Source organism: Lonchura striata, chromosome 2 (genome assembly GCF_050655825.1).
Source record: "Lonchura striata isolate lonStrDom1 chromosome 2, ASM5065582v1, whole genome shotgun sequence".
Classification (NCBI taxonomy): domain Eukaryota; kingdom Metazoa; phylum Chordata; class Aves; order Passeriformes; family Estrildidae; genus Lonchura; species Lonchura striata.
Genome location: NC_140704.1, coordinates 117863877 through 117890897, shown reverse-complemented (window position 1 = coordinate 117890897; position 27021 = coordinate 117863877). Strand labels below are relative to the sequence as shown.

The 27021-nt window shown below is 36.1% G+C and overlaps 1 protein-coding gene across 1 annotated transcript in view; it reads right to left on the bottom strand.

The window, feature by feature from the left end:
- Positions 1-571: 571 nt before the first annotated feature.
- LOC146768392 (uncharacterized) overlaps positions 572-27021 on the bottom strand; it is a 66112-nt gene continuing 39662 nt past the window's right edge. Inside the window, exons 4-5 of the mRNA XM_085573819.1 lie at positions 22708-22839; positions 572-2775 (exon numbers count right to left, since the gene is read on the bottom strand). Coding sequence (XP_085429945.1) covers positions 2475-2775; positions 22708-22839 — 433 coding nt within the window. The 3' untranslated portion in view covers positions 572-2474. The remainder of the gene's footprint in view (positions 2776-22707; positions 22840-27021) is intronic.

The following is a 27021-nucleotide window of genomic DNA, read 5'->3' as shown; positions in this document are numbered from 1 at the left end:
ATTAAGCCAAACAGAAGAATTGTTTTTAAATATTTTGCTCCCTTTAGACATAATTTAAATCAAATTTTAATTTTTTTAATTTATATTTTTAAATTAAATTTAAATTTTTGCAAAGAAGTGTTAGATTATTAAAGAGTTTTTATATATTTTTTTTTACTATAAGGCCCTGCCATTTCAGAACCTGAAATGGAAGTTTATTCTCTTTTCCCCGCGTGACTCATGATCCTGTGGATCGTGACAGAAGAGACTAAAAATACAGGGCACGACAGCACGCAGGGCCAGTGAATCCCAGGAAAGAGGCGGCTCGCGGCGTTTGGGCGGCTCGGCTGGCAGCGAGCGCTGCCGAGCGTGCGGGCGGGCGGCGGAGAGCGGACACGGAGCGCCGCTGCTGCGGGGACAGGAAGCATCGAGAGTTTCTGCGGCCGAGCCTGGCCCGAGATAATGCCATTGTAGGGGAGCGGGCCGGCCTCTCCCAGCGCTGGGAGCCCGGCGCTGGCGTCTGGCGGCCTGGCCCCCGGCCAGCCCGGGGCTGGCTCTGCGGGGAGGGCGGCCGCGCCCCCGGCAGCGCCGCGCTCAGCCCGGCCGCACCTCGCCTGCCAAAGGAAATCTGGCCAGAGCTCCAGACTTTATGACTTCTTCTTTACGAGTCCCCTCTCTATTTCCCCCCCCCGCCCCGCCCCCTCTTTGCTGTGGTGTTCGCGCTGCGCTCTCAGGGAACTATTTAAAGTCACAAGCAATAAATGAGCTGATGACAGGATTATTGGGAGAAGTCATATTTCCATACCCCAAAACGCACATTACATTCACTTTTTAAACAGTGGCAAGCTACTGTCACCGACACCCATCATACAGAAGAAAAGATCCACTTCACCAGCCAATTTCTAAAATCCTCTTAATTTTTACCCCCTTTAATTCTACCAGGTTTATTTAAGATATATGTTCTGTTTAAAACGGACATTGTTCTTTACACACAAAGGAGTTCAAGGATGTGGCATCAGTGTGTTCCCACCCACCATTTGCTCTGATTTTTTCAGGTTCTCTGAAAAAAAAAAAAAACTTTCAAGTCCCACAGCAAGTATTGTGTTGGGTAAATTTTTGAGTTATGCATTTCAGTAGTGATAAATCAAATATATTAAAAGTTTGATAAGCTATTTCCCTGTACAAAACCATGCAAAAAAACCCTCACCAATCAGAAAATATAATACAGAACAACCAACATCTGCTACCTTTGCTCCAGAGAATCCTCATTTCACACCCCAGGCTGCTTCCCCAAGAACACACCTCTTATACCTACTAAAATGCCTGTAGGCATATACAGAAATGCTCATCATACTGGACTCAAGTATGTCCTTAAGTGTTCTTTTGAAAGGGTAGAAAATAGAACAACAGTAGGTTCAGCTAAATAGTAAAAATGCCAACATTTGCATTTTCAAGAATATTAGATATTTATTCAAATAATTGGAAATTAGTGTAAAACTAGGAGCATATTTCTATATAAATATTAAAAATATATAATTTTCCTGATTTTTACATTAGAATTAAATAAGTTCAAAAATGATATGCAATACTTCTTCATAGCTTCATTTTATGATAAAATAGTGAGTATTTCATCAGTAAGTTACCTTCCTGTATTTATTTTTAAAAAATATTTACAAAAGGCTATTATTAAATAATAAAAATTTATTTGGTATAGCAGTAATATTTGATAGAGCAATAGTTCTGAGTAGCAACATAACTTGAGTTTATTTTATTTTTGTAACTTTATTTTTATTGTCTTAGTATGTACAATCACTATAGCAGCTTCTAAGCACTAAGGCTTCAGTTCCTAAAGAGCATATGCAGAGGTGGTTTTATATTTAAGGCTCTACACTTAACCTGAATCCACAGAAAAGGTGTGTTGAGTATGACCTTGTCCACAGGATGCATTATCAATATATTGTTAAATGTCAAAAACCCCAAAATTCAAACTGTTTTGCCTGAGTTTAATGACAACTCGTATTCTGAGGCAGATCTCAAAAATAAGCAATGTCACTAGCTTTACATTTAATGTCTAAAAAGTAGGGGGTTTACTGGTCTTTATTTTTGAACTTCTAGGATTGGAATTTTCAAGCTTCTCTTTAATCAAGAAAGTGTGAAGAATACTTTATTGTCACACCATATTTTTTAAGTCATGCCATTCAGAAGGGAAAGGCTTCAAAGAAAATAGAAATAGGAACTTACTTAAAGCTTGGCTTGATTAAAACAGTTTTGATATATTCTAAGAGAATATAATATAAATTAAATTATCTCAAGTTTCTCAGCCAAGCCAATAGAGTCACCAAGAAGTGATCATTTTAAAAAGAGGTAAAATCATAAATAAAATATTTTATTGCATGTATCAGCATATTAAAATAATCAGAGTGGTATATGAACATTTAAAAATTATTAATTCTGGATGACAACTTCACAATTCTTTTACGTAGTATGTTTGGAGCTCAACGAACACAAAAAAGCCATTGCTTATTTTGAGCAATCGAGAAACAGAAACTAGCACACAGGATTCTGCTGACTCCTATAGAAGTTGTAGTAGAGATGAAATCCCAAAGGGTTAACCTCTTCCTTGTGGCACCCATTGTTTTTATGCAGCGGCAATGTATAAAAGCTGCTGGCAGCCTAGACGTGACCCCATGGTAACCCGTCTGCATGCGCTTCTCCTGTCTGCTTTGCACTGATCCAGCAGCTTGTCCAAAGATCCAGTAAATATTTGCACGCACAGCGTAAGGTGGTGGCACTTTCCTGGGAACGAGAGACAACATCTCAGCTCTGAGTCAACAGCGAAAAGCAAACAGTGGCTGCTAGCGGGGAGCATCAGCTCTCACGCCGCAGTCCGCTCTCGGGTACTCATGACCGTGACCTACACGCTTTATCAGGCTTGCATCAGCATTGTGAACGCAGACACTGCAGCGCTGCCTGCCCCCGGGGCAGCCCTGCAGGCACGCTGCTCCCCAAGGAATCGCGGCGGTCTCCTCCTCTCCGGCTCCTTCCTTTAAGCAGACACGATAGAAACAACATGACGGACCGCGATATGTCTGTGTATATGTACCTGCGTCGGTGCTGATCTCAAAATCAGGTGCTAACTCTAAAATTCAATACAAGGGAAACCTCGACAGTCGCACTCGTGCTACTATTAGAGGTAGGAGTCCAAGGAATTAGGCAGCAAGGGGCACTGTAAGCTTAGACACTGAACAGATTAAAATGCAGTTAAATTTAATGAGTCACCTGAATTCAGCGTTGTACCACATCGGTGCATTTTTCTGCCCGGCAGCAATAGCGGCACCACTTTCTCTACCAGCTCAGGCTCCTGCTCTGCCTTACAGCTCTGCCAGCCATTCTAAACAAGTGCAGAATAACTTGTGTTTCAGCAAATTCTATGTGGCTCAAATAGTAAGAACTACTATGCCAAAGGGAGGGAGCTCTGCACAAGAACTTAAGATATGGGCTTTGCAGAGTCAAGATACTTTCTAATTAATCTAAAACCAGGAAGAATTAGAGCCAGGTCTCGTAATTTTCTAAGCAACAAATTAATGAGGGTATTACCATTGTTAGATTTTCTGCAGCCTTCTGCAGAAAGAACTTTGGGCTCTGGTTTCACATTGATCTATTCTTATACTACTTTTCACCAAGGATCTGCTTTACTAAATATCTTAATATCAATGTTTGAAAACTGTTAGTCATTTTTTGAAATAAAGGAAAATGAAGAGGAAGATAATAAAATATTTTGCTGTTCCTTGTCCATTTCATTGATGTGAAACAAAGATTTTCATATTTTGACAGAAATCAGAATTTAGTCCAGGCTAAATGCAAACACGTTTTGGAAAGCTTTTTTTTGATCTCTTCTGTAGCACCTTCAAAAAGCCGTTTTATTATAATACTTTGTATAGTACCAATGATGATGCAGCCTATATTTGTATATTAATTAAAATACAGACAGATTCTGTTCTGTTGATTTCTACAGAATTTACTAAGAGCATCTTTCCAAAATTTGCAGAAAGAAAATTAAAAATTATTTGCAAAATTGGTAGTACTCCAACAGATGAAGGCTGGAATTGTGAAAGAAGGAAGGTTCTTGAATAAAAAGGAGTAACAGAAGAGGTATAAAAATAAATGTTTGTCATGAGATCAAGAAGGATTAGAACAGTAAGTTAGCTGGAATTCTTTCATCTCTGCCCTTTCACCCAGAGAAGCCTAAGTTAGAGCATCACAGGGTTCAGGTGTGATAGCTTAAGTGATAATTTTAGACCAAAGTGGTTGGCAAGGAATTTTGTGATCAATGTCTTGCAGTGGTTGGTGGATTTGAGACTGTTGTGAAGTAACACACTACAGGGCAGAAATCAATATTCAGAGCTGCAGGTAACAAAGATCACATGGCACTTCATCAGGAACAAAAAGCCCCACAGAGCACGTGGCAGAATGGGGTCAGAAAAAAGCTGGGAGCTGAAGCCTCAATATGTTTTGTAACTACAAACAAGAGGCAGTTTGTCAAATTAATTCTGAAAATATTTCTCAAACTGTTTTTAGCCTGACACCAACATCTCAACTGTATCTTCCTTTGCATGTTCTCAGGGTTTTCATGGGTTCCTCCTATTGTCAGCATTCTGCTCCTCCATCAGCCCAGTCTCTCTGCTGCATTCTCATCCATCCACACCACACACAGTAGTGATCTGTGCACATATTTTCCTGTAGTACCAATGCCTCTTCCACATCTGCCCAGTGGCAGGTTCAGCAACACCAGCAGAAAGCCCAAGCTGCTAAGCCCTCTTGTGGACTGATATGATGGGAGCAGGAAGAGCATATATGGGTAAAATAAGGAAATTTGACAGCACTGGCTTTATTTCCAGGTTCTGGAAAGCAACTTCTAGATTTTTCTGATTGCTCTATAGATTTTTCACTTAGCACACAATTCCGACCTACATATTTGCTTTCTAATTCTAAATAATTTAATGCAATTTTTATTTTCTTCCTGTTTTTATAACTCACCTTTGTCCCTCCAATAACATTATGATCTCCCTCATCACATGCCATCTCTTTCTTTCCCTTCAACTCTTTGCATTTTAAGTTGCATTCCTGTCTTCAGAATGCCTTTCAGAAAAAGGAGAAGAAAAACATGAGGGCTGTCTCTGCCCAACTTATGTAGCTCAGAACTAGTGGCAGAAAAGGACTTCTTTAACCTCTACTACTGCATTTTGTGGCACACTCAGTCGTGGCAGAGACTCTTGATTACATTATAGCTTAAAATCTGGTGGAAATTATGTGTATCTGAAATTCCTTAATTTTACTTATGAAAATTATATGACACATAGAGCCATGGCATTCTTCCAAACAACTGAAATTTCAAGTCACTCAGCCAAATAATATAGCTACTATGTTCTTACAATTTAGTATTTGTTAAATACTAAAACTCTACAACATGACTCAGAAGAGTGTTGTAGTTGTTGGTGAGATTTGGAAAAACCTCAGCTTCAGAAAACACCCACCATGACCCAGAAACTCAGAGGAATTTTTTTCATTCCTTAAAGTGAGTGGTTTGGGCACCTGGGTAAGGCCTGAGAAAGTGCAAAGTGTGATCAGTTTCAGTGTGATCACTGTTGTGTGATGGAAGAAGGAAATTCCAGCAGAAAATTCCGGCAGAAAAATAAATTTTCAGGTTCTCTTCCCTTTCAAAGATGTGATCTGCAGGACATTTTTTTTCTTTTAAGACTGAAGTCCACATTGAATATGCAGATATTTTTGAATATTTTGGTTCAAAATTCAGTATCTTATTTGTCAGAAATAAGCACAAAATTATAGCAACCTTAACAGCTGCACAAGATCAAAGATACTTAAGAAAAGGCTGGTCTGAACAGCAGCAAAAGCCATCCTGGATCATAACATTGCCTTTCCTTTGCCCTTCAACCTCACATAAGAGAGGACATGAAGGGAAGAACCTGGAAAAATGTTGGTTTGTACTACAGTGGTAGAGGAAAAAAAGCAGTTCTGCATTGCACTTGGTCATCTTTGTGTTCCTGTGACAGATACCTGGACAGGGAAATTCAGAGTGCCAGTGCATGGAGAGGGGCTTGCAGGTAGGCTGTGCTTCCCAGAAAAGTCTGTACTTTCTTTTCAAAGGAAAAGGAAAAGTTCCTGGAAAAAGGAACCCATAGTACAATGAAAGAAACAGTCATGCTGATTCACTAAAACAGAGGTTATGCTAAATATATAGAGCAGAAATTATATATAAATATATAAACAGGAATTCATCCCTACCACTTTTGAGAAGGATGATGTTTTTTAGTGAAAAGTTGTTCTATTTGTAAAAAATCAAAACAATAGTACAAAGGCTTGACAAGATAAGTAAAACAAAGGAAATAAAGTTTCTTTTCAAATGAAGTAGGGTGGCAAGAATGCAAATCTAGGTGATGAAAAAATATTTATATGTCTAAAAGCAAAATGAATCACTTAGAGGATATATATTTCTTGCTTCCTAAGATTCAATGATATACAGACCATATCTTTGCTTAATGTAAACTGAAATAAACGGTATCAAAGTTGTAGCAGATGTAATTTAATGATTTAATTCTATGTGCACTCTTTATTTTTATATCTGGTGTGTGTCCAGCTCTATAGGAGCCCTACCACAGGCACAATCTCATACATAGCTACCAACTTTCAAATACCTTATCTGCACAAAGGAATCAGGCGAGGGGGAGGCTGACACATTTTTGCTGACAGACATTGCAGCATTACAATGTAAGGAAATAAAGTAATGCAGGTTTAACTGGAATAGTTTCAGAGGCACTGCTCCAAGTTTTCTATTACTCCAAACAGCATCTATAACATGGTAGTGACAATTTACTCTTCTTGTACACTAAATGCACAGGATTCCAGGGGTAACTATTTCCTTTTTAAACACATTTCTTTTTTTCACATTTAGAATTATATGCATTAATTAACTTCCCCAACATAAGCTGAATTTAAAATTGTTTTCAATTGCACTGGGGAAGCTCAGGCAACAACAACAAAAAAAGAATAGATTGCAGATACATATAAATTAACACTCATTTTGCAGTCTACGGACAGGTCATAGTTTAATGCAGTACATACCTAGAAATAGTATTTTCAGACAACATTGCCCCATGGAGACCACTTGCAACATATTTAATATTTTGATTATGGATAATATTTTGTTTGATTTTTATGAAACAAGTTATAGCAATCAGTTTTTCATATTTAGATATTTTTCACTCTTCAGAGGATCAGCTTGTACAGGATGGATCATATCAGTGATACAGCCATTCTCTAAAATGTTTGAAATTCTGTTCATAGCAAGTATTTGATTGGGAGTAACACCTGCATATTTGAATAAATAAAGCCATCTTAGGACTTTGGAAAATTTTAAAATACATTTCCAAACCCAATATTCTATCCTGCTTATATCTTCATAGTTTCTAAAATAGTTTCATCATAGCAAAAGGTTCCTGATTATAGATAACCTGTTATGCAGTAATACTACTATGAATTTAATTTAAATTTCTTAAACCACAGAAGCAGTGAAGACAGGCCACCAGCAAGAAATCTGCTTTAGGAAAGTCTTGCTAAGATTTGATTCCACCAAGCTTAAAAAACAAGAGTTACTAAATCATCACTTGTCTATACCATTACTCTGTTACCACCCCCTGTACTACTGTGCCAAGGGAGGTTCAAGGCTGAGGTATTTCAGCTGAACCAGAGAGATGAAGCTAAAAGAAAATGGCTACTGCAATGAGACATCAAACATTTTTTTTTTCTGTTCATCAAGTTAAAATAGAAATTAAAATCCTTTTCAGAAAGACCCAAATAAAACCTCCATATTTTTATGTGAGTTCCCCACTAGAGCACTTGTCCTCCAAGCTGGGAGAGTAGGACAGAGGAAAGGTAAGCTCAACCAATTTGTCCAATGTAATCAGCAATAAAAACTTGTTTTGTACTGGAAGTAAACAAAGATTTCATGATTTTTAAATTTCCCAAAATTTGAGATCTTTTGCATACTCTCTTACAATTTTCATGTCTTTTATAACAAACCACCACGACCATCTCTCTGGCACAGCTGTAGTGGATCCTTTCCTTCTATATTTAAGACCTGGCATTGTAAATGTTTCATTCTTAAAAGTACTTCTCTTCTAGAAATTTTGTTTTGAAACTTTCTCACCAAAAATATTTTGTTGATTTCACTGACCTTCTGGAGTTTATTTTCAACTTTCATGTATCTGCCCATATTTTTTTCAGGACATGATCTGAGATCTGGTGAATTTTGAAAGTATTTTACTACCCAGTAGCACCTCTAGTACAGAATCATTCTGATACAAGATTTAGGAATTTTTTCTGTATATGTTATCTCCAGTTAATTTCTAGTTAAAATGTCTTAGTTTCAACTACACAGTCTTCACTCACAATTTGTGCTAAATAAGAACATTAGTTTATTTAGAAAAGATGCCCATTTTGAAGAAATAAGCATATGGACCTATATTCACTCACTATTTTCACATTCACTCTTTAGAGGAGGTGCTGTTCTGTCTAGGCAAGGAAATTTATTATAGTATTACCCCTACTTGTTTGCACAGTTCTTCACCAGTAGCAACCTGTGCTAATTTTTTGCACAGGTATATACAGAAATTTTGGCATGTGTTTAATACAAGCAGGCCTGGTCTTGCATTCTCAGCACAGGCAAGTCTCCAACAAACCAGTGAACTGGCAACTTGCTCAGCTCAAAAAAATGCACGGTTTCATTACATTCTTACTTGAACACACACAGAAAGAAGAACAGAAGGCCCTAATTTAAAGTTTACTTCTTACAATCCAGCTCAATAGACAGCTTGATGTGTCATAAAGTTCTACCAGGAACTCTCTTAACAATTTTAAGAAATGCCACCAAAGGTCCAAAGTCACAAGGCTACAAAAATATATTTTCGGTTTTACCAACAGAACTGTAAAGAGACACTGAAAACAACATTCCCTAGACTTCACAAATTTCTGTCAAACACAACTGCAAAATGAAGACAGCAGCTCAGCAACCACCGCCCCCAAAAAAATCTCTTCAGTCTTCTCATACCAAAGTGAGCATGCTGACATTTTCATGTGGTTGACTAACTTTTCTTTATGGCCACCATAAATTCAACTTGTTCTAATTACTGTCAATAAAATTAATGAAATTACAGGCTGCTCAACAAAAGGAATATCAATCTGTAGCATTTTATTAGGTCAGTAAGACCTTCATTTATCACTGGTACATTTTGTGTAAGGCAGGGATTTGGCTCCTGATTTGTAGCTGTTGTAATTTCTTAAAGTTACATTCCAGGATCTTAGAAACATCTCATATATTGATTCTGCTTGCTTGATCAAGAAAGAAGTTTTAAAAATAAACAAAACTTCTAAAACACTTTCTAAAGACTTGGAATAACTTCTGTCCTGAGCCAGGTACAAAATGTATTGCAGTTTAAAAAACAAAATGCATCAAATTTCCAGTTAAGTGACATTTTGTTGAAAATTGTGCTAAATACAAGCCCCCCTAAAAGGTGTTGTAAAGCTTTCCACTTTGTAAAGTTCTCCACTTTGGAGCAGAAGGCATGAAAAAGTCCATACCTCTCTGGTTTACTGTTTGCTATAAAACAATAAGGAGAATGCCACGTATATATTTTTTTAATTTGCAATATAATATTTTCTTTTTTGTAATTAAACTGAAGTCACACAAAGACATTTCTGGTATTAAAAAGCTCCATAAACAGCACATTCAAAACACAGAGCAACACAAATGTGTTTTGTCTTCTTATGTTACATGAATAAAAATGTTCTCAGTGATTTCATGTTCAACTAATAACTGAATGCTTTACAGGTACTTTGACTGGATGATATTCTGGTGTCAGAGGCTAATTTTTGAGTCCTAGACAACAAAGACAATAGGAAACATACTGGAATTTATCTTTTGAAGTGTTATGTCATCTTACTTTCAAAGCTATCTACATTATTTCACAATCTGACTTCAATGTTCAGTCTTGTCCTGTGCAGTGAAGAATTCAAACTTCACTCAAAGTCATTGTAAGTTCAAGCTCATGCTATGTGAAACTACAAACATTACTCTAAACAAAACAAAACAAAAACAGCATAAACCTCAACAAAATGAAGCAAACAAATAGGCAGACAGGCTTTACCTTTTAGTCAGACTTTACAGAAATTATTAATTTATTTTTTAGGGTCTTCTCACCTTGTTTTAGTAAAAAAACCAATTTTGGTAGGTTATGTCTAATGACCACAAGTCTCTGTCAGAATTCTGGACTCTCAATGAGACAATCAGTTGCTTTTCATTAGAACAATAGAGGTGTAATCCTATTTGATTTTTTTTTTTTTAATGCTGCAACTGCTAGCCATCAGAGGAGTCATAGTGCTTAAAAGCATTTTTCATAACACTGTACCAAGCTGAAGTCTAATATTATGTAACATCAAAAAATCTATGCTAAAAATTGAGATACACAAGTTATTAAGTAATTGAGGCACTGAAAAAGTGAGACATGTATTCCTCTTTGGCTGGGAAGAGATTGGGCTAGAACTCTGTCATTCTTTTGGATGATATTTTATATGTGCAGATAAAAAAAATTCCACTACATATCCTGGTCTCCACAGATTGGCAGTAAAAATCTTTACTGTATGGCTAGAAAATGTGAGCCCTACCATTTAGTAATTTTTGTGACATTAACCCACACCAAGAAATCAATTATGTCTACTTTCTGTTGCACATCTTTAGCTAAGGTGATGATTGGAAAACACATATCTTTCCTCACTTAGCTACACTAGACACTGTCTTCAAGTACTGATTCAGTTATTAATAGTCCTTTCTCAGATCAGTCACACGCAATGAAGACTAAGAAGGCAAAATGGATAAGAGAGAGGATTAAATTCACATTGAATTTGTGGGGTTGACATTGCAAGCATCTCTTTTAGTAATCAACTGGAATAAGGTGCTTATTTCTATAGTGTTCTCATGTTTCCCAGGTTACCTTACAGAAGTCAGGCAAGAGAAAACATAAAAGAATCTCCTAACTTGGTTGTATGCAAAATTACTTGCTTTAGGACAGTTACCCTATGCAGTGCAAATGAGGAAAGTTTACAATATATCAATGTCCTTTGAGTGCCATTAGATCTGTTTCCATTTAGGAAATACTCCCATATTGATAAATTTCCTTCTTTTCTGTGGTTTTTTTTTGGGTTTCTTTTGGTTGGTTGGTTGGTTTTTAGTTTTGGTTTTTCCCTACTTAGCATTCTCAGGTCAAATCTCAGTAAAGAGCAACTTGAACTGGTATCATAGGAATTAACTTCAAGCAAACTTATGAGAACAGTGTAAGAGAAAGTAAATCTGAACTGCAAAAAAAATCTCTCCAAGCTCTACTGAACTGATTCAGGACTGCCAGTGACCTGCCTAACCACAACAGCAGTCGTGACCACAGCTGTCACAGTAACCAGTCTTTCATAACAGAAATATTTCAAAGCTCTTTTAGACATACAGGGACAACACTTTTTTAGGCAGTAAAAATAGAAAGATTACAGTATTAAAGATATGATTTTGTATCTTGAAAAACAATTATGTGAACAAATAATCACAGATACTCCTCATGTGAGGACAGGAGGACCCATGAAAAAGAAAAGTGAACCACCACTTCTCTCATGATTATTTGCCTCTCAAACAGAGAGAGCAAGACCCTCATTCACTTCTGGTTTTGGAATATCCTCAGCACAGTCTCGCTGAGAAAATGTTAGAATTGGTCTTCCGGGTTTGTTTTTTTTAAATATGTTCCTTAATACTTTTTCCAATACTTATTCCAGATGAAACATAATTTAAGGCACTAAAAAAACATCATGGGAGAGTTTATCAAGCAAGGTCACATTAAAGAGTGCTAGGTTATGTCCTCAGATAATTATTTAATTCAGAACAATGAGGCTGTGTCTGGAAATTATACCTGTCACTTTAAAATACACCTCCTCGTGATTTAACTCTGATTCATGGCACGAGACCCAGTTTCAATGTAATGCCAAAATGAAAACAGTGGTTTTTAAATGACAGGTCAACTGAACCTGAGTGATTTTAGTGAAATGTGGTTATTTGTGCTTATCAAAATTTGTTGGGTTTAGATATCTATTGTTAAGGAGAAAGCAAAGCTCTTGTAAGGTGTTTTCTTCTTCTTTGATGAAGGAAGAATATTCAATGTGAAAATCACTTCCCAGTACAGTAGAATAAAAATCTGAAAAACAATGAAATAATGTGGGATTTCATTATATAATTATCTCTAGTCATAAGAAAGCAGCACTTTGTAGATCTGATGAGAGACCAAATGAGAGAACTAAAACAGATACGAACCAATGAAATTTTATTCCGAAAGTTTACATTCTAGTAGGTCATAATCGCTTTATAGAAAGACAATTTTAATTAATCTTTTGTTTTCAGCCAGGATTCTTGTGTTAACCCCATAATGCAGCTGTTTTGCTCATCACTTCTAAAGATTCACAACTATTTTGAATTTTACTGCAAAATGCAGTTTTGGAGTTGTCCTACAAATAGTATTCAAGAATACTCGGGACAAATGGAGTGTATCTTGAACAGTAAATCTCTCCTCACCATTTCCAGAAAATACAGTTGCTACCAAAGTTCAGGTTTTTCTGTGCCACAAAGAACATTTGTTTTCTAACACAGATATGGATGGTATGCCATTTTCTGAGAACCCTTGCTCTGTAGAATTGTGCTCTGAGTTGCTGAAGTTGGTTCAGTCAAGGATCAGACTGAGGATGGAATGAGGTCTGAGCTGAGCAGAGGAAAATTCCTAACCTTCATTTTTACCTTAATTATGCTATAAATGCGAGGCCTATAGAAAAGGGCCAATTATTCACAGTTGTTACACCTGAACTAGGTATTCCTCCCCTAATTTGTTACTTTAGCAGTGCCATTTCAGAGATAGGTCTGTGTTACCACAGTATTTCATTAACAGACTCAAAATGTTAAGCAGCCTCAAGTAGGGAAGACACAAGGATCATATTCCTGCAGGACTAAAATGTCACCTTTCTATAAGTCAGCTGATAAGCAATGGATGCTCCAACCGAAACAAAAAACTTCTAAGTTACTATTATCTTCTAGTAGCTAGCAAGGTGTTATGCAATTTAAATACTCTATATATTACAGAATTTGGATCAGATGGACTTTATAAACAGAAATTTCAGCTGAATAAAAATTTTGCTCTTGGAAGACATCATGCCAAATCAGGTTTATGTAGAAAATCCATAAGTGAAACCAAGAGGTTTATAGCATCCGATTGGTATAAAAGCATAAGCTAATGTTTTCTTTTTTTACTGGCAGACACCCGCTGTGGGAAAAAATAATATTTCTCAACCCAACTGTTTAAATCAGGGCAAGGGCAGACAAAATAGGCTGTGCTGAGATGTCACATCTACTGTACATCCCCTGGCAAGCAGGCCCCAATATTCTAGACAACACATAAACAAGTGTCTTTTCACAGAGGGACAGAATGGCTCCAGTCCCAAATCACAGCTTCCAATAACAAAGCAGGGAAGTGAAAACTCCAGTTTATTTACAAAATGTACGTGCCACAAATGACAGAGATAAAAGTCTTTCCGAGAAGAATTTCAAGGAACCTCTTAACTTGCAGCCTTACAGTGCTCTTTGAAATACATGAGGAGTAGAGACATACGTGTGTCACAAAGCAGCTATGAAGCTGTGGCACAAGGTGATTTGGGACCTTATAAAAAAATAAATGGTATAGTAAGAAAAATTAAAGAGTAGACAAATCTATCTTGAGAAAGTGAAAGCTCATACAGGGCTACAATTTCAGCTTTTGAAAGAAAGCAATGCAAAGGTTTTTCTCAGCTCTGTAGTTTATGGGTCTACTGCAAAGACAACATAGAAGTCTAGAGGAAGAAGGAGTTTGCAACAGAAAGGAAAATGTGACAGAGGAGAGTGAAAGGAAAAAGTTAAATGGTCCTGCATATTTTCCATGTTCTAAACATTTTAGTGCATTTTTGCCTTCCTGATAATTCCTTTTCATCCCTTGTTAACACATAAATGACACAGATTTAATTTTTCATGGGTATTTTTGTCTAGAAATACATAATATTTAAATCAGAAAAACATACCATGTGGTTTACAGGTATTCAAACCTGATTACCCTACTTTCCAGCTTTATGATCCATGAAAAAATATAGGCTAAGAAACTTTTTATTGTGAAATCTGTTCTTCAGGTTTTCCTGACAGAAGAAGTAGAACATGCATGAGGTTACCAAAAGCTCTGGAGTCTTTCAGGGCATTCACCTGCACCAGGAGAGTCTGATCTCATACCAGTTAATTCCTGCAGAGAGCTGGGACTTGCAGGAGCCTCTTAGTGACCCAGCTGCTGGAGGGTGCTGAGAGAAGTAATGCTGGGCATCAACATGCAAGTTAGGTACACAAAAATACGGCACCCAGAGCCCCTTTTTTAAGTCACAAATATTTATATGTAAGGGAAAAAAACCCAACAAACCACCAGCAATAGAAAATCTGGAGATTTTCCCTGCAATTAAAAAAAAAAAAAAAGACAAAAATTTATTTAATTTCACACTTGTCTTTCAGTTAACAAAGGCACAACTTAGCATAAATCCTTTTGGATATTATGTGCAATGTATTACCTTATTTTTGGACAACTGCACAATGGCTGCAGCTGTTTTATAGGAAACTATGTTTGAAAAAGCTAATTATATTTCAAGTATTCCAAGGGAAGTGGCCAGAAGAGAGGATAAATGGCAAGGATATTCATCAGGCACTGGCAGGAGCACAAGCATGTTGTGATTGAGGTTTTAACACATTTCAGAAGCCTGCTGCCTGAGATAGTTTTGTGATTACGTACTCGCTCATCTATTTCCCTTTGGTGTTTATGTTGGAAAGACGGCATGTTATTTTGAAAGAAACGAAGAAAAAAGAAGCTTGCAGAGGAAACTGTAGCAACTAGTCCTGATATGGAGTAGTTTAACACTGAAACATACCAGCAAAACACGCAAGTCAAATGTAAAAAAAAATACTACTGGTTTCAGGCTTTCAAAGTAGATTGTGTATTATTATTGTACTGGAATTAGAGTGAGTCTTCCCCTTGGCTCTAATAGACCCTGAATTAGATCTTCCTCATTGTTTTGGGAGGATAAAATTTGCTTTGCTTTGTAAGGGAGACAGATTATTCCTTTCAGACCAGAGGCCAGGTCTGCTCAGCACTGTAGACACAGATGTGGCCATTACCTCTACTGGCATTTCCTTCCTCTTCCCAGTTGTGTTGTGGCTCCCTGTATTTCTTCTGATTTGGACAATTTCTTTGGTCATCACTCAACTGGAGCAGTAAAAAGAGCACTGGAATTTTTGTCACTACATGGCACTCATGGCCACAAGGCAGGGTCTGTTTCCAAACAGTGAAATACACAACAGTGTGTTTTTCTTCAGAGAAGAATCTGTTGGTATTTTTGTCATCAAAAAAAACCAAGCAAACAAAAACTTGGTGGTTGTGAGTTTTTTAAATAGACAGAATTTTACTAAAACCTCTACCCATGTTTTGCACATTAAGAAACTGAGAAAACAAAATCACAATTCCCTTTTCCTATAGTCATAGTAAAATTTAACTAAAAGAAAGATGATAATATTTGTATCTGTGGAAACCGCTGTCATTTTAAAAGAAAAGCAAAGAACTCTGTCTTATACTCTGTCTATATCTTCTTTCTGGATCAACTAAATTTCCATAACCTGACAGGATTTCCCCATTGACTATCAAAATCTTTGATCAATGCATTTTTTCAAACAGTGTAGTAGTAAAGTTGCTAATCGACAGGTTGACTTCTAATGTATATGATTAAAAAGAAAGGAACAAAACAAAACACTGATGTCTTCAATTAATGAAAATGAATCGGGGCAAATTGTTTCAATCCTCATAGGCTGTGCACAGAGACACAGGGTAGATGAAGACATACTAACATAAGGAAGATTTACAGTGAACATAAGGCTCTGAAAGCATCTGAAATATTGTTTGTGTTGGTGCAGTTCACATTGGATACTATTCCCACTCCTATCTAGGACAACAGTCATGATACAACACTGACAACAGGTTAACCACAAACAGGGATGTAAACCCAAATATTACAAGCCTGAGGCATCCACTACCTACTGTTAAGACCACAGATAAATGCAGATAAATTTAGCCTTACAGATAAATGCACTCTTTAGGTAAGAGTCACACTTAAGAAAAACATTTATCGTTTGTGACACCTTGTACTACCTTGGAAATATGACAACATCTATCTTTTTGTGTTAGGTTCAAAATACTTGCAACCACAATATGTAAAAGAGTTCAGTGAAGGCATAGGAGGAAGGTTATCCAATCCTCATAGGATCCAAAAGAGATCACAGGTTCACTTGGATTACAGCTGTGGTGATTTTCTCAGAAAATGCTGTGCTTCAGCTGAAACTAAAAAAGGAAAATGACACAGATCCATGAACTTCTGCAGTAAAAGACAGGGAAAAGTCCTTGTACTGGAAGATACTCCAGTATAATAAATAATTCCTGGAAGAAATCAAGATCAGCAAGCTCAATTCTTTTTAGCTACTTACAACACTCATTTATAAATTCAAACTTGAGAGGTCCAAAGGAGATCTCAGGGCCATTACTGCTTCTTCACTGACTCAGAGCTAACAGCTTTCTTAAACTAGTACATGTGAGTCAAAAATCAGATTTGAAAGCAATTGTCCTTGCCCAAAGCTGAAAATAAGTTTGACTGTAAAACAAATGTAATTATGTCTCTGCAGGAAGGAACACATCCAGAGCGATCATGAAGTTGGTTGTAATCAATGACCTTTTCCGAAATACCTTGAACTCTTTCTTTTGTTGATGGGACTTTCTAAAAGTATACTGGGAGCCATAGGTTTCTGGCGTGCACCCATTTTAAACATTGCTTATCGCACAGTGCTACAATTTGTTATCAGATGACCCTGTGCTCATATACAAACACAACCACTATCAGGCACAGACAGGCTATAATCTGGCAATAACTTTAAAAAACAGAAACAAACACAATGTGTAGGGAATATTAATAAACTCGTGGAATTCTGGCACAGCACTATTAGACTACTACTAAGTATCTGGAGGGAAGTACAGTAAGACATGATAAAAATCCACATTAATTTCAGTCCTATTCCCTATGACATAAACTGTCCTAAATAGCTACTGTCACATGACGTGCTCTCTTTAGAACAGTTCAAAATCCTTCAGCCTTATCTAGCTTTTGCAAATGTGAAGATTACCTTGTTTTATAAGTTTCTATTGTGTCCAATGAGTTAATACACAGATGTTCGTACAAAACCAGTCTTTTAAGTATAACCATTATTCTAGCTTTAGGAGAAAGGTCTTAAAGAAAAATTATTCCTTTAGCAGATACCACATTAGCATATATCACAGAATAAAATTATAGAATTTCAGAATTCCTTAGTAGTTATAAGAGTAGTCAGATTTTTTTAAAAGCACTCCCATATGTAAGGTAGTCTAATTTTAGCAACTGCCAGCAACTACCATGGTTCATAATGTGGTATAGGTTAACAATCCCTTATAATATTTCCTCCTCAAATATTACAGTTCATAATAATAACCTTCAACAGAAAATCAGTGAATCACTGTTTACTCTAAAGTGAGGATTATTTCCCTCTGTCATGAGAATTTAATGAAAATAGAATCCAGGAATGACTATGCAGCTATCAGATACTTTAGTGATGGGTACACATAATTAGCTGAATAGATAAGAATAGAGAACCTAATTCTATATTTCATTTGTCAGATTAACTTTTTGCAGACTATGGTGGTTTTTTGTTAATTAAAAAAATTGCCTATATCAAAAATACACATTTATGCTATTTATTGACAGCTGCATGTGACTTTCTGAGGGCCATGACATACAAAATAAAAGACAATAAGTTTCCAATCTAAATTTAGGTAGAAATGGGTTTTTGTTTGGTTTTCATGGGTTTTTTGGTGAAGAACAACATTGTTCACTTGCCCACATACAAATTCATCTTCCTTGGCCAGTGCACATATAGTCTTAAATTGCTCATTTTACATCACTTTCCATCAATTCATCTGGGACAAATCAGGAGGAAGACCAACCACAGAGTCTCTCTTCTTATACAGTACCCAACCCTGGGATCCAGAGAATACAACCTCAACCTAAAATTCACAAATGGAATATGGAGCAGGGCACAGGGACAGATGTGCTCAATATCAAACCTCAGCAGAAAGCTCAAGTATTTTCTCTTTATATTAATCTCTAGAGTGTTTATCATATCTCTTTTTGGATCAAACCTTGCAATACATTCATGTTACATTACCCAGAAACTTTGGTCAGTAAGTGTGAGTTGCATTACTAAGGATCACTTAGGAATTAAGCTTACCAAGTGTGGAAATAAAGGGCATTCCAGTTAAATGGTGCATGTTCTGTCTAACCTTATCCCTCAAGCTGATGCAAGAGTTCCTGGAAAACTTCATGCTTTGACATTTTACAGATAGGCTTATTTAAGAGAGTATGGAAGATTTTAAGCCACTCAATACCATTTTTCTTAGATATGTGAGGCACATTCCTTTTTTTAAATATTCCAGTAGCTTATTTGCAAAATCAGTCAAAAAGAAACAATATTGTTCAGTCAAAAGTTTAATTTTAGAGACTCCAGCCTCTGGGTTGACCATTTTTCTGGGTATTTTAATGCAGGTACTCTTCTCTCATCATTACCATGATGTCATTAATTACAATGTTCCAACTGACTAATCAGGAAGGAGGTTGTGCCTAAACTGGATGAGGTTATGACTCTAAAGTATTGCTATCTCTTTTTCCTAAGGAAAGATTGGTCAGGGAACTCCCACTTAGGAATCCTTTCTTTTGTGAACTGAAGGGAGGCTGAGGTGCCAGCTCAATTTGCTTAATCACATACATTGGGAGATTGGACCCCATTGCTTAGGCTGTGAAATAAATCCACTCATTGTCACTCATTACCATAAAATATTTGTATTTCAAAAGCATTCACAAGTCTCATGGCACATTTACAAATATTGGAAAATACAGGAAAATATTCCGTAAAATATTGATTAGCAAATATTACCAAAATCTGGTATGGAAAAAGAAAGCAGAAAGTAATATAATGGCATTTACATACATAAATATATGTGTGTATGTTACCAAGATCAAAAAAATATGTTATAGGGGGATTTCGATGTAGAATAATTTACCAAAATCTCCTAATTAACCCATATTATTCAGCTTATTAATATTATTAGTTGTTATAAACAATTATAAACATATAATATAAAAATAGATACTTTTATATAGTAAAATTATACCTCAAGAAAAATATTATCAAATATCTGATAAGTTTTTTCCAAAAAATCAAATTATTTAATGAAAAGTTAATTTAATGAATTAATCTATTTTTAAAATAACTATTTAATCACTCATGACAATCCTTTAAATGTTTTCCAATTATTTTTTCTTAAGTGGTGTCAAGAGAAGAAAAAAATTAAATCTAATTAAACTTTGAATTCAAAATATGTTGATATATTCTAATATACCCCTAAAATTTAAACATATTATCTCAGGTAATTTGATATGGAATTTCATAGAACAATTTTTCTTTTTCATTTTTGCCAACCATGTTTAGGTTTGCTACATTTGTCTTCAGTGGAGTCAAGCCCCTTATTTCCTAATAGTGATAAACGTAGATATTAGTTTTTTGACCTTGAAAATCCTAGATTAGATTAACAAAATAATACTACAGATCTAAAATGTATTCAATATTAATTCAATTCTGAATTTATAATTGAGTCTACTTTTTTTTGAAATATAGGCTTGCAAGGCAGCATGGAACTCTATAAATAACAGGGAGTATTAAGTAAGAATAAAATGGTAATATCACATCTTGTATATTGTATTAAGGAAATAACTATTCAAATGTTATGACTGGTTCTGATGTTAGCACTTCAGATAAATACGTGAAAAGTTTGGACATAATTTTTAAAAGCAAGAGAATAATTTGGAGTTGGAAAATAGACTTTGAAGAAAGGGACTAAAAAGGCAATCTACTGAACTTTTTCAAAGTGACTGTGAAGTATTTGGACTACAAATAGGTACAATAGGAATATGCTTTTGATAGTAGACAGTGCTTTAGTGTACCAGGAAGACCATAAAATGTTGAGATGACTGGAAACTCATGGAATTTGACATAACTGGAATGCTTCCCAAATTCACCCATAGGAGAATTTGACACAATGTTATTCTGAAGATTTTATGATGGCAATCAAATTGAAAGTTGATAATGTTTAAGATTTGTGAATGCCAGAGTTTGCATTAGTGGTTGTTAATAGTCTCCTCTGACCCTAAAATATGATAATAATCAGGTCTCTGTACACATGAGAAATTCTGTAAAATACGTTTTTATAATTAAAATATGTGACCCATAGATTATTCCTACATTTAGATGTTAACTTGTTTCTCATGGCTTAAAGGCTAATTGGCCAGAGAGCAACTTAAACTCTTCTCTTTAGAAAATTCAGTGTTTTAATTTAAAAAGTTATTAGAGTCTGCACAGCTGAGTCTAGTCAACTAAAGTCAGTAGAATGGTTCTTTTGACATCCCTACAGTCCTATGAGGTATTGCTTGTGGTATTGCGTTTTTTTAGTTCCTGTTAGGGTAAAACTAGCATTGTTTGCACTGGGGTTGCAATTACATTAGATTTTGATGCACCATCTTAATTTCGTTTGCATACTGAACTTCTGCAATATTCTCCCTTTGAAGTGTTTATATCCAGGGATCTATTGCTCAAGTGATCTAAACTGGCACGTGGCTGTTAAAGTAGTTGCAATGTTGATTTCATCATTCTGAGATGCATTCCCAGATTGCAGAAAAGTGAGCCTAAAAGAAAGAGTAGGACTTGACCTTTTTCCTTCTTGTGTTTATTTTTCTCCTTCTTTTCTCTATTTCAACACATATCTAAAAGGGAAAAAAAAAAAAGGTATCAGTAGGAAATTACCGAGTGATCTGCAGATGATAGTTGTTTGTAAATGTGAAGGTAAAGGTATTTCCATTTGCTGAATTTAAGTGCATTCCAAGTGGCACGGCCAGTACAGTGTCAAGTTTTTTGCTGCGATAACGCTCAGGGCAGGAAGCCACGAGAGGTCAGGAAGGAAGCACTATCAGGCCTGAGAGAGGACTGAGCAGCAAAGGGAGCAGCAGAGCCTCTTGTATTTAGCAACTACACTCTTTTCCAAAGATGAACAGCTACAAGTGTAAAATCCCATCTACTATCTCTTTAAACTTGCTGGGGAAAAAAAAAAAAATCCTCATTTGCTGTGCTTGTATTTTGCTTCTAGCAGTTTTGTAAGGGGAAGAGGGAAGCAGGGGAAGGCAACAGGGAAAGTACAATTTCACATAAACATTTCTTCTGGGATGCAGACTGGTTTGTTTATAGCAATTTAGTTTGACCCTGGGCACACCAAAGGAAACGGATTTAATGCTGGTTTTGCTCCACCATACCAGAGCTGAATCCAAGGCATTTAGTTTGCACTGGTATGTTTCCAAACATCACCAACATCACCTGCTTCCTGATATACTGCCCAATGGGAAATAGGTCAGGGAGCAACTTAAGGAGAAAGGGAAAGCTCTAACAAAATTCGACTTGTAAAGAGCCACCTACACTGGGAAATCCTGGGTTGTTGCTCTGTATTACACCACCAAAGGTTTTCAAAGTAGGTTAGAGAATCCATCTAAGCTGGGTTGACAAAGTCATTTTCCCATCCCATAAAATGAGGGAATTTATATTTTCTTCCTGTTCCACGCTGTGATGAAATAAAGACATTTTAAATTTTTCCTTTGAAAATGAGGGCAGCAGGAGAGCTATTTGCCTAATTGAGTGTTCATTCATTTTCAATTTCATCATTAATTTTGTTCCTTCCTGATGTTGAAGATCTTGCTCTGGTGTTCACTTATACTGGGGAGGGGAGGGTGTTGAAGGTAACCTGGCAACCTGAGTTCTGGTAGTTTAGAAAGATTATCTCTAAAAAAATTCTGGTGCTGAAAGAGATGATTTTAGTGATATCTGGTAGGACAGCTATGAAAGAGAGAACAGATCCATACCAAATGCAGGAATCATGATGATGAATGAGACTGCTTAATATTTGTCTCAGAACTCATTTATTCTTCTTATTTTATTGTTCATGGAATATCAAGTAGCCTAGAGAGTGTTAGTGTCTCTCTTGGTTCCACTATGAATTTTATAGGATTTTGTCTGTTCCTCTGACTTTAAAAATAATTTTCAGAACAAAAAGCAAGAAATAAAAGGAGTATTCTGTCCAAATATTCCTCACTAGATCTCAAAATCAGTTAATGTAAAAATATATGGCCACATCTCAGTGGTTTTATGACCTTCAGACACAGAGAGACTTCAATTTTTGTTGCTATTATTTTATGCTTATATATTTAAATGGAAGCCAAAACATTTACTGTTGTATGAGGAAATCCAAAATATAAAGGGTGCAGGCCAGTGCCCACTGCATTTAATTAAAGCAAGATATCAAAACCAGGACCAGCTCCAAAAACCTGTCTAAAATTACAATTACTCACGGTAGTAAACTTGTGCCCGTGCTTTGGGATCCGTGCCTGACTCTGCACAGGAACTCATTCCAAATTAACCAGTGAGATTGTTCAACTGCACTCTCTTGAATTATGGAAGAATAACCAAGAATCTTGTCCAACCTACAGCAAAAGAGACCAGTTCAACAGGAACATAAAGAAAAAATCAGTACTTGAGAAAACTGAAAATACATCTTAAACACTGGAGTATTTAATACCTTTGAAGAGTCAAAGATTATTCCTGCTGGAGAAAAGCAAAAAATAGTTCACTTTTGTGAAAATATATTACCTCCCTGTGCTGCCAAGGTCAATGAGACCTGTTCTGCTTTGAGTAAGTATTGCTGGGGCAGAAAAAGCAGACTGGGAGGTAGCTTTAATTTATGAACTTCTCTTTATTTGCTACATTCTCTATAGAAGTGAAAAATATAGAGCTAAATTCCAGAAGGTTTTTAATCATGTGATTCCGTAACCTTAACCATTTTCAAATGGAAGTAAGAGAGAAGAATTTGGTTCATGGCATGACACTTGCCTAAAAGTAATTCTTTTTTGCTGCCATTAACAGAAAACTTGTGCAACATTGTGTGGCACTTCTATAATGGGAAAGTTAGTGGAGCCTGACAAAACCTGGCCCAATTTTAGATCAGGTTTGGAGCAAAACTAGGACAGTTTCTGGCATGATCTAGAGATTTTTATTAATTTGGAACAGAGGCAAAATTGAGTTGCTCCACCCAAAATGAATTTTTACACTTACTTGAACATCAAAGTACAGTTTAAGAACAAGCCAAAATAAATGAACTGAAAGTATATCCACAAATCCTGCAAGTCAGAGCAAACAAGGCCTTCAAAAAGCTTTGCCAGCTACCATTTGCTATGCATACAACTCCCTGTGTATGCAGCAGCTATAAAAAGTTAATGCTAATACATCATGAAAAGAACAATATTTTGTTTACAGTAAGGGGTATGTTCAAAGGCATGATCAAGTTCAGCCTAATTTTTCTTTCCATAAATTAAATTTGACAGCTTTACCTCTACAGGTACTTTTCTCCATGTACAGGTAGCAGAGTCCTAGGGAAGAGATATAAACATATGCTGTCCAAACCCAATATATGTCTAATTAGCCAAGTAGACAGCTCTTCTCAGTATTGCGGCTAGCGAACACATTTCCTTTCCAAGAAGACAGCTAAAATCTATTTTTCATAAGATTACACCCAGCAAAACTAAGTCTGTATGTTGGCTGTAATATCAGATGAAAATTGATACAGTAAACTGAAATTCAGATGACCAAGTTGGAGGACAGAGGATCTGATCTTGTAAAAAGTAACAGCACAATGATGTTTGGAGGATACTTTAGGAATACCTTTAAAAAATATTTAGGTATATGGAAAGAGGCTTAATTTTTTTACTTCTTTAGTCCAATAATTAAGTTCTATGGGCTCTCCCTGATCTTCTTATCCCTGCTTGTTGTCTTCCTAATAGTCAAATATTACTTAGTTTTCTTGTTTTGAATTGTAGTTATTTAATTTCTTCCATAAAAAAATGTTTTCAGACCAGATACAGCTATTTACCTATTCCCTCTTGTGTGCTGTTATAGACATGGTTTGAAAAATATGCCTTATTTAATGTAGAGAACCAGAAGAAATCGCAACTAAAAATGCCATTTTAAAAATCAGAACAGCTGGATTAGCTGAAACCTCTTTACCTCCTGCTTGAAGGCTGGAGTTGGCTTAATAAGGGATATAAAACTGTAAGGTGAACTATTTAGTGGGCCTGTTGTTTTCCATTAGAATTTGGTTGGGAATTCTAAGGAGCTTTCAGGAGATTTACTAGATAATGATCTGAAGCCACAAAATTCCCCCAGGCATTTCTCCATCCCACTTTGTGTAACACCATTTTCTGTGGCTGCTGACTACTTCTAATCCAGGGTTTCCTAATCTGTTCTTAAATGCTTTCATCACCAGATTGCTTTGTGTTTTTTAAGCAAAGTGAAATTCAGTGCTTGAGAAAAGTGCAAGTATGATGATATACTGGATACTAATTCTAGCAAAATAAGTAATAGCATTCACAAACTTACCATGAGGAAGTGAAAATGAAGTTTTAGGTATCATTTCAGTATCAGACATGTTACACACCCTCTCCGCTCACTTAATAACTTAAAATTTCAGTTTTATCTTCCTAGACATCTGGTGCAGATCACAGATAACTACAAACATTTGGAAAAAGAGGTCACAATATTCTGCATGAGATTAATGAGCTAAGCAGATTTTATTTTAGGCAAATGTTGAAAACATTACACACACACACACTCCTGTGTTTGATGGTCCCATGTCTATCATCAGGTATGATGATTCACTGTCCATCACAGAAAGGCCACCAGTTGGGCAGACAGGTAATAGAAAAAGAGATAATTTGTTTTGTTTTGGTGGTTTTGTTTGTTTATTTGGTTGTTGTTTTGGTTTGGTCTTGGGGTTTTTTTACAAAGCCTGAAAAGACCTGAATGACACTGTGATGAGCACTAATAATGTCAAATAAAGAGAGAACAGTTTAATTTGAAAAATTTCCTCAGTTCCTTTTGGTGAAGTCACAGATATCTTTTTGTCATTCATACCCTAGTTTCACCCCTAAAAAAGTAATCTGTTTCCTATGCTTTTAAAGACAAAAATAGAGATTTGGGTAAGTAGTAGAATTGGATAAGGTAGTACTGATTGTAGAAGACTGATGAATGTGGCAACTGCAATATTTTGGCAGAAAAGCAGCAGTAAGTCACATATTTCTGGGGTGTTTAAGCAAGTAGGGAGGTAAGCAAGTAACCCAGACAGGCATGAGAGCATCATCTCTCATTCCAACAAGCAATAATAGATGTGTGGACTGTATCTCATGATCCTGAGTACAGCAGAACAACTAATCTTCCTGATGTATGACCATCTTCAGAGAAATCCCACTCCACAGAAGTCACCTTATTTTGGTTATTTTCTTAGTACATAATTATGAGTGAAGCTTAAATATTCTCAATTCATACTGAGATTTTCACATGGGAACCCAAGATACCACCACTTATTTTGTTGTCATTTGGTACTGAGTTATTTACTGGGATATATTCCTGAGAACTTTAACAGGAAAGAACAGTAGCTGACATCTGGCAGAAATATAGACAGTTATGTAGATTATAAACAGAATGATCTATCACTTTTAGCAAATATATACCAGAACAAAAGGCATTAAGTAGGAGCCTAAATGGCAAAACATCGATGGCAGGAAGAGATCAAAGAAATCCTGCTCTTTGCTATATGAATAGAATAGGTGAAATTACTATACAAGGAAGAGTCTTATATAAAATTAGCATTGATATGTTTATCCTTGTTTTGAATACAGCTTTGTTTGAACCGAGAAAAAAATCATAAAGCAGCCAACAGTGCCTGAGCATGGGTATCCTTTATTGCTCTATTATGTTTTCAGGAAAGATTGATTTCCACCCTCTCCTTTTCCTACCCCCTGCCATTAAACATAAAGGTTTACGCCACTAATATATTTTTATTCATTTGAAGGAATTGAATAGAAATATTATATAGGAGTTTGAGCTAAAATATATGGAGAAAAACATTTCCTTCTTAAAAAGGCACATCTTAATAGACCACGATATGCCCTAATAAAATAAATATTACAGGACTGTCCTATTTCCATCTCTTAACAGTGGTCCCAGATAGAATTTCTTCACCCACTTTTTTTTTCTAGGTATTATCAGTGTAAACTCAGTTGTTAAAACAATACAAAATATTCAAACCAGAAGTTGCAATCAGATCACTAAATTGTATGATTTTAATTAGACTAACTTCGTTACAAGGAGCAGCTGTAATCAAGTGGATGTTCAAACTTGATACCTGAATTTTGAGCATCAGCAACCAGTTCTACTCCACCATACTAATGCATTGGCATTTAATGAAAGTTGTTGTTGATGCAAGATATAATTGGTGTTTACTTGTGCCTTTGTGCCAGAGCGGTGGGTCAGGGAAGCAGAATATTTATGGATGCCTCAGGTATTGCAATAGAGGATCCAGACTAAACTGTTGGCATATATGGCTTTAAACAAAATGGCTGGTTTTGTTCTGATCTTGTGGTATACATATATTTTTTAGCACTGGGGTTGGTAACCTGACACCCAGTCAGAATGAGCAATGCAGGACCATGAATTCTCTAGAAAATTCACTGGTATGACTATGGCAATGGCTTAGCTGGACAAGCTTTGGTTCTGACTTAGTTTTTTTGCCTGAAGTAATTTCAACATAGGAATTGTAAACCTTCAGAATGAGA